Source organism: Silurus meridionalis, chromosome 11 (assembly GCF_014805685.1).
Source record: "Silurus meridionalis isolate SWU-2019-XX chromosome 11, ASM1480568v1, whole genome shotgun sequence".
NCBI classification, from domain to species: Eukaryota; Metazoa; Chordata; class Actinopteri; order Siluriformes; family Siluridae; genus Silurus; species Silurus meridionalis.
Window position 1 is genome coordinate 9063903 of NC_060894.1, and position 12165 is coordinate 9076067.

The following is a 12165-nucleotide window of genomic DNA, read 5'->3' on the forward strand; positions in this document are numbered from 1 at the left end:
GAGATTTGTATACAAAGATCACTAAAAAAAATTTACATTTCTGCTTTTGTTTTGGTTTATGGCCATTGTTGGGTTTCACTTTATTATTTTTCTCTATCATTGTCAGGAGCTACTATGCTCATAGAAACCTAATATTCACCATCTATTATGACCATGAGCCTTGCTTTGAGGTGGACCACTTAAAGTTCCCAGGCTTGGTACACTGTAGGTCCTGTTGGGGAGATCCTTTCAATTTCTCCCAGAAGCTCTCGTTTGATGGCAGTTCCCCTGTTTCCTCCTTCTGCCCCTGAGTTTCTAATTTGCTTAGACACTCGCCTTTGTTCCATCTCCAGACGCACACAACCTGTTAGGTCATTGTCAGTGTAGATTTTGTTTCTTACTCCCAGGTTCAGTGTGTTGGAACTGACAGCTTTGTCGAAGTGAGAGCAAGTCTTTTTGCCCCTTTTGCCTTTTCTAAGATGGACCTGTGAAGGCCGGACTAGGCAGCAGGTTGGTCGCTGTATCCAAGAAGCCTGAAATCCTTGCCTAAAATTTTTGTTGTAGTAGCCATAGATGATGGGATTGACACTAGAATTGGAGAACGCCAGCCAATGAGAGAAAGGGAAGACATATCCCGTCAGAAGATCCAGCTGATCTCCTTCAGGACGTGCGTAGTCTGTCAGTAGCATCAAGGTCCATAGAGGCAGCCAGGACAACATAAAGAGAAGGGCCACAACGATAAGCATTTTGATGACTTTGATCTTCCTTTGCAATATCGGTGACTTCCCTTGTGTAGTGCTGTCTAGTTGGTTCACCTTGACCAGGAAGGTTGTCGAGTACAGTTTCACTCCAATGCAGCCATACATGAGGATGATAAGGATAAGGGGAATCAGGTATATATGGGCAAACAGCACTGTAGTGTACACTTTCCGCATCCCAGGCTCAGGCCATGTCTCGTAGCAAGAATAAAGAGGATAGGTAAGGTTGTAGTTGTCACCTTGAACCATGAAGTGGCTCCGTTCTTGTTGGACGGTCAACATCAGGGCTGAGGGAAACATTATGACGAGAGCCAAAAGCCATATCATTCCAATGATTGTCTTTGCCACAAATAGTGTTAGTTTGGGTTTAAAAGGGTAAACTACACAGCGAAACCTTAAACAAAGAAGTCAGGGAAGAACAACGTAAATCAGTTACAAATAAATGTTTTAGGTTTCACACATATTGACAAATACTAAAATCCTTTAAAATCTATTAAATAGATTTTATTTTAAACCTCTTTAGTGAATCTGTCAGGTACACAATAATTTTTAAAATATACACAATTAAAGGACATTTAAAACAAACTTATTGAATATATGGCTACTTTTTGGATTGTTTTGAGTCAAACAAATTTCTGGCAGTCACATTTTCTTAAACTATGCAAATATATACTACACTTTGTAATTACAATATGTTAAATCAGGTGTTATTAAATCATGAAAATCGTTAATCAGGCCCTCCTAAACTTATACAAACAGTATTCTCACATCTAATCTTCCTTCATAGAGTCTACACTATCCATTTTTAAAGAAATCTCACATGTTTATTTCTGTTCTCACACCTTATGTTGGACCAAATTATTGTTACAATTGTTTAGTAGTACTGTAGCTCAAACAACACCAGAGATAGAAATAATTTTGTTCTTTTTTTAATAAAGCCATTTTTGGCCAGAGGGTTTTATATCCATCTGGTAATATTCATAGAAGATTGTAGAAGAATATGTTAAATGTTATATGTTAATGTTAGGAATAATTTTTTTTGTTGTTGTTTATTATGGCAGACTGCTTCATGGTTAATATATAAACTTTCAACTAGATATTTTATACAAAAAAAACCAAATATAATACTGTGCAGTAACTAGTCAGAAAAGATAAACAGAATGTAAAACTGTTTTATATTTTCATGAGTGAGCTTTACCCAGAAGTATTTACTTAAATAGCTGGTTCGGATAAGCACTTGAAATCTTTTCCTAATTTTCCAACCGAAAACTAATTGTTAACAAAAAAAAATTACATTTTAAGTAAAAAAATAAATAAATACTAGAAATTTAAGTGCTTTTGTGTTATATTCTGTTTTCTAGGTTTCATCAACGCATTTACAATGTATGCATTTTTTCATGCATTTAAAATGTAAAAGGATAGGTTGTGTTAATTATAGTGCTTCTACTTTAGTCAGAGAAGTCAATATTGTAAAATACAAAATGGTCAGGAACTTTAAATTTTTAATACATCTAATACAGCTAATCAAATGCTTTTTGATGCATCTTCCTCTTCCTACCCGTGTACTTACAGTTGTGTTCAAAATTATTCAACCCCCAATGCTGTAAATGGTTTTAGGGAATTTAGTGTACATTTGTAATTGTATTCAGAATGAAATCCTACAAGGACTTCTTAAAGAACCATATGCAACTAAAATGACATCAATTAGTTTTGTAATACAGTAGTAAATGTTTCTTTTGTGAATTCTTCATTGACATAATTATTCAACCCCCAAGTGACATTCAATCTTAGTACTTAGTACAACATCCTTTTACAGTTATAACAGCTTTTAAACGTGAAGCATAGCTTGACACAAATGTCTTGCAGCAATCTACGGGTATCTTCGCCCATTCATCATGGGCAAAAGCCTCCAGTTCAGTCACATTCTTAGGCTTGCGCACTGCAACTGCTTTCTTTAAGTCCCACCAGAGGTTCTCAATCGGATTTAAGTCTGGTGACTGCGATGGCCACTTCAAAATGTTCCAGCCTTTAATCTGCAACCATGCTCTAGTGGACTTGGAGGTATGCTTGGGATCATTGTCCTGTTGAAAGGTCCAACGTCTTCCAAGCCTCAGGTTTGTGACGGACTGCATCACATTGTCATCCAATATCTCCTGGTACTGAAGAGAATTCATGGTACCTTGCACACGCTGAAGCTTCCCAGTACCTGCAGAAGCAAAACAGCCCCAAAGCATGATTGACCCCCCGCCATGCTTCACAGTAGGCAAGGTGTTCTTTTCTTCATAGGCCTTGTTCTTCCTCCTCCAAACATAGCGTTGATCCATGGGCCCAAACAGTTCTAATTTTGTTTCATCAGTCCACAGAACACTATCCCAAAACTTCTGTGGTTTGTCCACATGACTTTTGGCATACTGCAGTCGACTCTTCTTATTCTTTGGGGACAGCAAGGGGGTGCGCCTGGGAGTTCTGGCATGGAGGCCTTCATTACGCAGGGTGCGCCGTATTGTCTGAGCAGAAACTTCAGTACCCACATCTGACAAATCTTTTCTCAGTTCCTCAGCAGTCACACGGGGACTTTTCTCCACTCTACGCTTCAGGTAGCGCACAGCAGTCGAAGTCAGCATCTTCTTTCTGCCACGACCAGGTAGCGTTTCAACAGTGCCCTTTGCGAATGATGCTTCCTATGGTGTCTCTTGGTATGTTTAACATCTTTGCAATCTTCTTATAGCCATTGCCCTTCCTGTGAAGAGTAATCACCTGTTCTCTTGTCTTCCTGGACCATTCTCTTGACCTCACCATGTTTGTAACCACACCAGTAAATGTCTAGAAGGAGCTGAGTATCACAGTCATTTTAAAGCTGCCTAATTGGTGCTTATTAGGCTTTATTGCTGCTCCCTGATATCCACAGGTGTTTTCAATACCTGATTGAAAACACTTCATTGAACCTCTGTTCTTCAGAGTGGTAGTCTTTAAGGGGTTGAATAATTATGTCAATGAAGAATTCACAAAAGAAACATTTACTACTGTATTACAAAACGAATTGATGTCATTTTAGTTGCATATGGTTCTTTAAGAAGTCCTTGTAGGATTTCATTCTGAATACAATTACAAATGTACACTAAATTCCCTAAAACCATTTACAGCATTGGGGGTTGAATAATTTTGAACACAACTGTATGCTAGCACCACAAGTGGGAGCCATGAGTGAGTGGACTGGTCATTTTTACTTAAACTTACACATGACCAGTCCACTCACTCATGGCTCCCACTTGTGGTGCCCGAAAAAAAAAAAAAACTGATATTTGATTTATAGTTAAAATGCACAGGCAAATGCACATGAACACTTACCTGTCCACTGCAATGGCCACTAGTGTGAAGACAGATGCACAGACAGATATTCCTTGCACAAGGCCACTCAGCTTGCATATTAAATTACTGAATGGCCAACCTGTCCAAAAACAACAGCATTGACAGTTCAATAAAAAAAAACTAAAAAATGAATGTAAAAAAGACAATTATAATTCAGGTTACATGACACTTTGTTTCTAATTCAACAAAATGTGAGGTATCTGGAAAAAACAAACATTACAGATTTAGCTGCACTTTCAGTAATCGCTTTAGGTTTGGCCAGTCTTAGAGACCATGCACACACAACCACATATTCCTTTGCACTTTGGCAAGAAACTGGAGAGCCTGTACAAAACCCATGTGAATGCACAGAGAACATGGAAACTCCATACAGAGAGCATCCCAAGTGAGAGATCTGGATCTGTGAGGTACCTGTATTACTCTACCCACCATATGAAAAGTCTACCTCAGGTATATCTCCCCCTTAGGTGGATTCAGAACTTTGAGGCTATGTCAATGGTATTATTAGGGCCAAATACTACTGAACACAACTGAATGGAGAGGTCAGACACAGAGCAATTGTAAGAAAAAAACAGGTGCATCCTAGGGAACTGGTGGACCCTCCCCTGTAGATAGTCCTAGAGGGGCTATATCTGTAGATGAGCCTCGACACTTGCATAACCCATTTGGGTTCAGACAAATATTGAAAGTGGAGGTAAGACTAGACTGTTGCAATGGAAAAATGGCAAAAGGTTTAATCACACTCTTCAGGCTTTCAGAAAAATCACTATTACAGTTGAACTCCAGGAGGAATAATGCATCAATGCAACAATGCAACAATGCAACAATGCAAGTTTTATAAGGTGCTCATGGGGCTGTTTGCAAATTTACCAAGGTGATGATTTGAACTTCCTGTCTCTTATCAAATTGCTTCAGGAATCCTTAAACAAAGAATAAGCCTTCACTAATCACTTAAACAAGCACAAAACAAATCTTAATCCTCAAATAGAAATATTAACTCCAGTAGGTTATGTTTCACATTTAGACATATGTTCAACAATATATATCAACCGTTAACCATATCACTAAAATATTTAAAGGCAGAATATCTTTTTCATAACAAGTTGTTACTTGTTATTTGCTGAAACTCGATTGTTATCCCGGGTTGTGTGTATTACTTGCCACTCTATTAAAAATTATGCTTCATCAACTTGTAGGATTGTATTATTCAAGAGAATTGTGATAAATATTTGTATTGTCTTGCTATCTTGGATTCAGTTTCACCAAATTTGGTGCTTGCTAAATAAATAAACAAATGCAACTATTTATCTGTACAAATGTGACAAAAAGCACTAGAGCTAGTTATCCTTCCAGTCTGTAGGAGGAACTTGCCTGTAATGAGATTGTCCACCAAAGTGGTGGGAATGCAGAAGATCCCCACAAGCAGATCACTGATGGAAAGGTTCAGGATGAAGACGTTAGTAACCGTCCACATATGCCTGTTCCTCAGAACTATGAGACAGACCACACTGTTACCTATCATGCAGAGCAAGAAGATGAACAGGTAGGCCAGGATAAACACGGTAGCCATGCCCAGCGAGTGCTGGAAGTATGGGGAGAATAGGATCTCCTCTGGCAGACTGGTGCTGTTGGTCATGTTGATTTCATGCAGGAGATCTGAAATCATGTGAATTGTGGGTAGCGCCAATGTTCCTCCACTTATAACAGATTTGTCTCTATCAGATTCCATGGGTGAGAGGAGAGAACCTGACAAATATGAAAGGGCAAAGAAGAGAGAAATTTATTAGCAACACTTGCTTAACATGTAATTATATTCAAGTAATTACCCAAGCAACCATGCCAAAATCAAGCAGCAGAAAATACAATGTTTATACAATCTTTAACTGTTTCGTTTTGGTGAACACGTAGCCTCTGATTTAAATTATTGGCTGACCAGTGTGGAAGCAAATGTGGTCTTCTGCTCATTTAGCCCATTTTAAATTAAAGTTTACACAATGTAGTTTTGACACATTGTGTGATCATACTTTTATTGCATGGTATGTTTGTAAAGAGTGGTTATTTGACTTGAATCAGTCTAGCCGTTGTCCACTGATTTAGAGATTTTTTTTTTGTTTTTTTTATAAGAAAGTAAGGCACATTATTCCCCATTCTGATATTTGATGTGCACATTAATTCAAGCTCTTGACCTGTATCTGCATGATTTTATGTATTGTTTTGCGGCCCCATGATTGATCCATGCTTGATTGGATAATTGCAGGTGTATCTTTTAGTGTGTGTATTTCTCAGTAAGTATTGTGGACTGCTGTGTGCATAATTCACAGCATTATCCTGATACTTGCCAAACTGTTGATACATGGAGGGGGAGCCCAATCAATGTGATGATAATAATCAGGATAAGATGAATAAATATGATTATCATAAGAAGCAAATAAGACAGCAATCAATTGATTGATGATGAACAGCTTTCATTAGATTTTTTTATTCAAAAATTGAATTCGGTTATGTTCAGATGTTAAGTTCGCATAAACTTTTAAGGCGGGGCCATAATTTAAACTTAATATATGTTATATATGTTTTTAAAAATGACTAAAATCTTGAAAATGTCTAAATTAAGTGTTTAGACTTTTCTGTCTGTCTAAGAACAAGTTGCCCAAGCATGCATTTTTTTAATGTAAAAAAAAATCATGTTTTTATATTCGAGTAAATAACACATTTAATGTAAGCTGCTACAGTTTTTACATGCTCTGTTTAAAAATTCAAGAAGTGACATTTTCCAATTCACCAAGTAACTGTATCAGTGTTGTAAATAATAAAAAAAAAGCATGAAACTGTTACTTTTAAGCCTAATATGTTGAATATTTTGATACTGAGTAATAACAAATTAAAGATTCCTACCTGGGAGTTTTGAAACAGAACAGTAAAAATACTCGCTTGGGTGTTAAAAGAGAAATAATGAGTCCTGTGCGCACGCTGATGTTGAAATCTGATGCCCCGGACTGAGCGCATTCTGCCGCATCGCCCTTTCAGGGAGTGCGCGCTTGCGCTGACTCCGCCCACTTATTTTTGGTCACGCCCACACGAGCGGCAAAGCAGATTTATTATTCGTTATTTGAGCGAAACTGCAAAAAAGAAAACACCAGACCAGAGCACATCAACCACAGCCAGTCAAGATCACTTAAGGAAAGACCAGTAAAGACAAGAACAACAACAAGAAGAAAAAAAAATTAAAAAACAAAAAAATTATATTGAATTGAAAATGTCTATTGAATTTAATAACTTATATATAACTTAAAAAGAATATATAATTTTTACCAAAAGTAATAAAAAAAAAGAATTCAAAAATATTTTTCGGAACGTATTCATCCCCCCTTCCCTTCTTTCAGTTTTGTTATGTTGCAGCCTGATACTACAATTATGCAAATGTATTTTATTTTTTCTTATTTATCTACACTCAGTACCCCATAATGACAGAATTCTAGAAATACATTTTGGGAATTTTAATTTTAAATAAAAAATAGATAAATAAATAAATACAAAATCACATACATAAGTATTTAGGCCCTTAGTACTTAGATAAAACAACTTTGGCATCAATTACAGCCTTCAGTATTTTGGGGCTTTTTACTTCATTACAAATCATCTCAAGCTGAGTCAGGTTCGATGGAGACTGTCGATGGACAGCCATTTTTAGGTCCTCTCCAGAGATGTTCAATAGGGTTTAAGTAAGGGCTTTGGCTGAGCCTCAAGCAGCATGTATTCTAAACTATAGGCGCCGCACTGCTGATTCTGAAGCCCTAAAGGCCGATTCCTTTTATGTTGGCAACATGTTATATACCTCTGAAATCTGATTGGATAGAAACTTAATTGTAAACAGACACTACTGTAAGCAACACATCATAGAGATAGACTACTAGGAATAATTTCATACAAATTCATGAATTATCATAACCCACACCATTGTTTTTTTGTTGGGAAATATTTTTGTGAAAAACTTCTTGCATATATTTTTGCATATATTCAACACCTGTGATGTGGAATCTGCCATGTTACACTGATGAAAAAATTGCCTTAATGAGGATGGTTTACATTTGGCATCTACCCATGCATCATTAAAGTCACTATCACATTTTCTGGATAAAAACCCCTTTGTTGAAAGATCAATGGCCATGCTGTGAATGTGAAGGAAAATGAAGACCAAAGAGCATTCTACTGAAGCTTAAGTAATAAAAAAGCCTTGCTTATGGAAGGATTTTAGCAAGAAAGAAGCCATTACTCAAAACCTGTCATCTAAAAGCACGTTTGGGCCCAAGTGTGATGTGCCACCCAACCAACCTGAACAACCTGCAACCTAGCAATGGGACTGTTTCTTTAACCAATCCGATTTTAAATTCACCTCACAGGGCCAGCTAGCTGTCCCACAATAACGTCAACATTTTGCCTTCTGTGGATTGTTTGGTCAGATGGAAACTGATACAGTCAAGTAGTGCTCTGCACATATTAATACGTTTGAGTTAGAATTTTTTATGCCCACAATGGCTGACAGAGGAAGAGAAAATGATTTGGTCGTGGATATACTTTAAAATCCATTTTCAAGGTGGACTTTACCAGAAAAGCTAGACTTAGTGACGAGAGGTCAGCTGAAGCTAGCTAGCCTGTCTCAGACCGGGAAAGGAGCATTGCAAATTATTTGAGTATGCATTATGAGTATGGATCTCTGGTGAGCATTATGTATTTTATATAATTTTGTTTTTGTTTTTTCATGTTATTAGACAAATATTGATTCTGAACTGCTCCAGGTGATGTATGTTGCATAGTTGTGGTTGGGTTTCTTGCTTTAGTAAAAATGGTATTGACCCTCAATATGCGAAATGCCCCTCTCTCTCTCTGTAATGCCGTGTTGTTATATTGTGTTTTTATAAAGTATTAATGGTTTCTATAATTGCAACATGATAGTGGTGGTATTAAGAGGCGGATTAAGCGGGGTAAGTCCTCATTGAATACATGTAACATGTAAACCGTTTCTTCATGGAGCTGACATTGTGCCCAGGATCATACAGGAACAGGTTTGTGTCTTCTAGTTCAAGTGAAATAAAAATTTAATTGTACTGCATCCCAAGACATGCAAACAACTGTTTACTTCCAATGTTGTGGTAACAGTTTGGGGGAAAAAAAACATGGCTGGAAAAGTCAGCTGTCCTATTACTATGTTCGCAGTATTGTATTATTAGTTTTTAATAACTAATATTTAAAAACAATGGTTAGATAAGAAACAAAAATAGCTCTACTAATTCTAACGATTCCTCATTACTATGCTGTTTAAAAAAAAAAGGTCTGGAAGACAAAGAATGATAAATGCTTTGGAGGTCAGTGTCTTACAATTGCACTCAGCTAAAACCCTGTGAGAAGAAATTACTGCAGACGTTAGTACATGTATTCTATTGTATTCAAAGCCCTCCAGCTTCATTAAATCCTGTTGATGTTCTTTTTTTTTGTGCAGTCCTTCACTGCAGGGAATGTGGATGTCACCTTGTTAAGCTTACACTTTACAAATCACACTGAATTAAAGGAGCTAGCTCCATAGGCTGCTCTATCTGCACAAGTCCACTCAAAATATTCTGGTCACCAATATGATATTTGGATCAACCAATTAAATACTGGGTAGTCATTACTCCAAATACTATCATGGCTTCATGACTTCTTCCTAAAGTAGACATAACTCCGACAGATTTTGAAATTTCACACATTATGTATGGACCTCATATTTGTCATAGCACATATAGTAGAAGTACAAAAATAAACGCAAAATGAGACAAAAGTATAGATAGTGCTAGACATCAGATAGACATCAAAGTTTTACTTCTAACTTCAGAATAAGCACAGCAGGCAACTGCCTCAGGCACAAAGCGTTGAGCAAGGCTCTGTAAAACGAATTACCTAAGTTCAGTTGTGGCCTTGTTAAGCAAATGAATGGCATGGGAACTTAAAATAAATGTTCATAGTCCAAATGAAGAGGGCTTAAGTGTTAAATATATTTTAAATAAAATAAGAATAACAAAAAGTATATTTTTACTGTGGTAACTATGAGGTACTAAATAATATATATTACGAGAGAAAAATATTAATGAGATTGTTTGGAGATATCTGTCATATTCAGTGTCTTTCTGATGACACACACACACACACTCACTATATACAATATATATACAGTGAGGAAAATAAGAATTTGAACACCCTGCTATTTTGCAAGTTCTTCCACTTAGAAATCATGGAGGGGTCTGAAATTGTCATCGTAGGTGCATGTCCACTGTGAGAGACATAATCTAAAAAAAAAAATCCAGAAATCACAATACTGTATATGATTTTTAAACTATTTATTTGTATGATACAGCTGCAAATAAGCATTTGAACACCTGTCTATCAGCTAGAATTCTGACCCTCAAAGACTTGTTAGTCTGCCTTTAAAATGTCCACCTCCACTACATTTATTATCCTAAATTAGATGCACCTGTTTGAGGTCGTTAGCTGCATAAAGACACCTGTCCACGCCATACAATCAGTAATAATCCAACTACTAACATGGCCAAGACCAAAGAGCTGTCCAAAGACACTAGAGACAAAATTGTACACCTCCACAAGGCTGGAAAGGGCTACGGGAAATTGCCAAGCAGCTTGGTGAAAAAGGTCCACTGTTGGAGCAATCATTAGAAAATGGAAGAAGCTAAACATGACTGTCAATCTCCCTCGGACTGGGGCTCCATGCAAGATCTCACCTCGTGGGGTCTCAATGATCCTAAGGAAGGTGAGAAATCAGCCCAGAACTACATGGGAGGAGCTGGTCAATGACCTGAAAAGAGCTGGGACCACCGTTTCCAAGGTTACTGTTGGTAATACACTAAGGCGTCATGGTTTGAAATCATGCATGGCAATCAAGGTTTCCTGCTTAAACACATGTCCAGGCACGTCTTAAGTTTGCCAATGACCATTTGGATGATCCAGAGGAGTCATGGGAGAAAGTCATGTGGTCAGATAAGACCAAAATAGAACTTTTGGGTCATAATTCCACTAAACGTGTTTGGAGGAAGAAGAATGATGAGTACCATCCAAGAACACCATCCCTACTGTGAAGCATGGGGTGGTAGCATTATGCTTTGGGGTGTTTTTCTGCACATGGGACAGGGCGACTGCACTGTATTAAGGAGAGGATGACCGGGGCCATGTATTGCGAGATTTTGGGGAACAACCTCCTTCCCTCAGTTAGAACATTGAAGATGGGTCGAGGCTGGGTCTTCCAACATGACAATGACCCAAAGCACACAGCCAGGATAACCAAGGAGTGGCTCTGTAAGAAGCATATCAAGGTTCTGGCGTGGCCTAGCCAGTCTCCAGACCTAAACCCAATAGAGAATCTTTGGAGGGAGCTCAAACTCCATTTTTCTCAGCGACAGGCCAGAAACCTGACTGATCTAGAGAAGATCTGTGTGGAGGAGTGGGCCAAAATCCCTCCTGCAGTGTGTGCAAACCTGGTGAAAAACTACAGGAAATGTTTGACCTCTGTAATTGCAAACAAAGGCTACTGTACCAAATATTAACATTGACTTTCTCAGGTGTTCAAATACTTATTTGCAGCTGTATCATGCAAATAAATAGTTAAAAAATCATACATTTTGATTTTCTGGATTTTTTTTTTAGATTATGTCTCTCACAGTGGACATGCACCTACGATGACAATTTCAGACCCCTCCATGATTTCTAAGTGGGAGAAATTGCAAAATAGCAGGGTGTTCAAATACTTATTTTCCTCACTATATATATATATATATATATATATATATATATATATATATATATATATATATATATATATATATGGGTGCATCTCAATAATTTAGAAAGCATTAAAAAGTTAATTAACTTTAGTAATCAATACAAAAAGTGAAACCTCGTATATTATATAGATTCATCACACACAGACTGATATATTTGAAGTGTTTATTTCTTTTGAATTCAGTAAATTCAGTAATATGAAAATTTGAATATGGTGAATATTGGAGACTCGTCG

The 12165-nt window shown here is 37.2% G+C and overlaps 1 protein-coding gene across 1 annotated transcript; it reads right to left on the reverse strand.

Moving 5' to 3' along the window:
• On the reverse strand, positions 1-7093 carry npffr1l3 (neuropeptide FF receptor 1 like 3). Its single transcript, XM_046861594.1, has 4 exons — positions 7002-7093; positions 5478-5852; positions 4086-4185; positions 1-1131 (listed from the first exon to the last, which is right to left on the reverse strand). The coding sequence occupies exons 2-4, from the start codon at positions 5833-5835 to the stop codon at positions 180-182; spliced, it is 1410 nt and encodes a 469-aa protein (XP_046717550.1). The 5' UTR covers positions 5836-5852; positions 7002-7093; the 3' UTR covers positions 1-179.
• Between the last annotated feature and the right edge of the window lie 5072 nt (positions 7094-12165).

Bases quoted from the DNA above. Each gene is read 5' to 3' on its own strand.
- npffr1l3 (XM_046861594.1), bottom strand. From the start codon at position 5,835: ATGGAATCTGATAGAGACAAATCTGTTATAAGTGGAGGAACATTGGCG. The intron at 4,186-5,477 runs GCAAGTTCCTCC...GTTTTTGGACAG, and splicing joins GGTGGACAATCTCATTACAG to GTTGGCCATTCAGTAATTTA. The intron at 1,132-4,085 runs GTAAGTGTTCAT...TCTTTGTTTAAG, and splicing joins GTGGCCATTGCAGTGGACAG to GTTTCGCTGTGTAGTTTACC.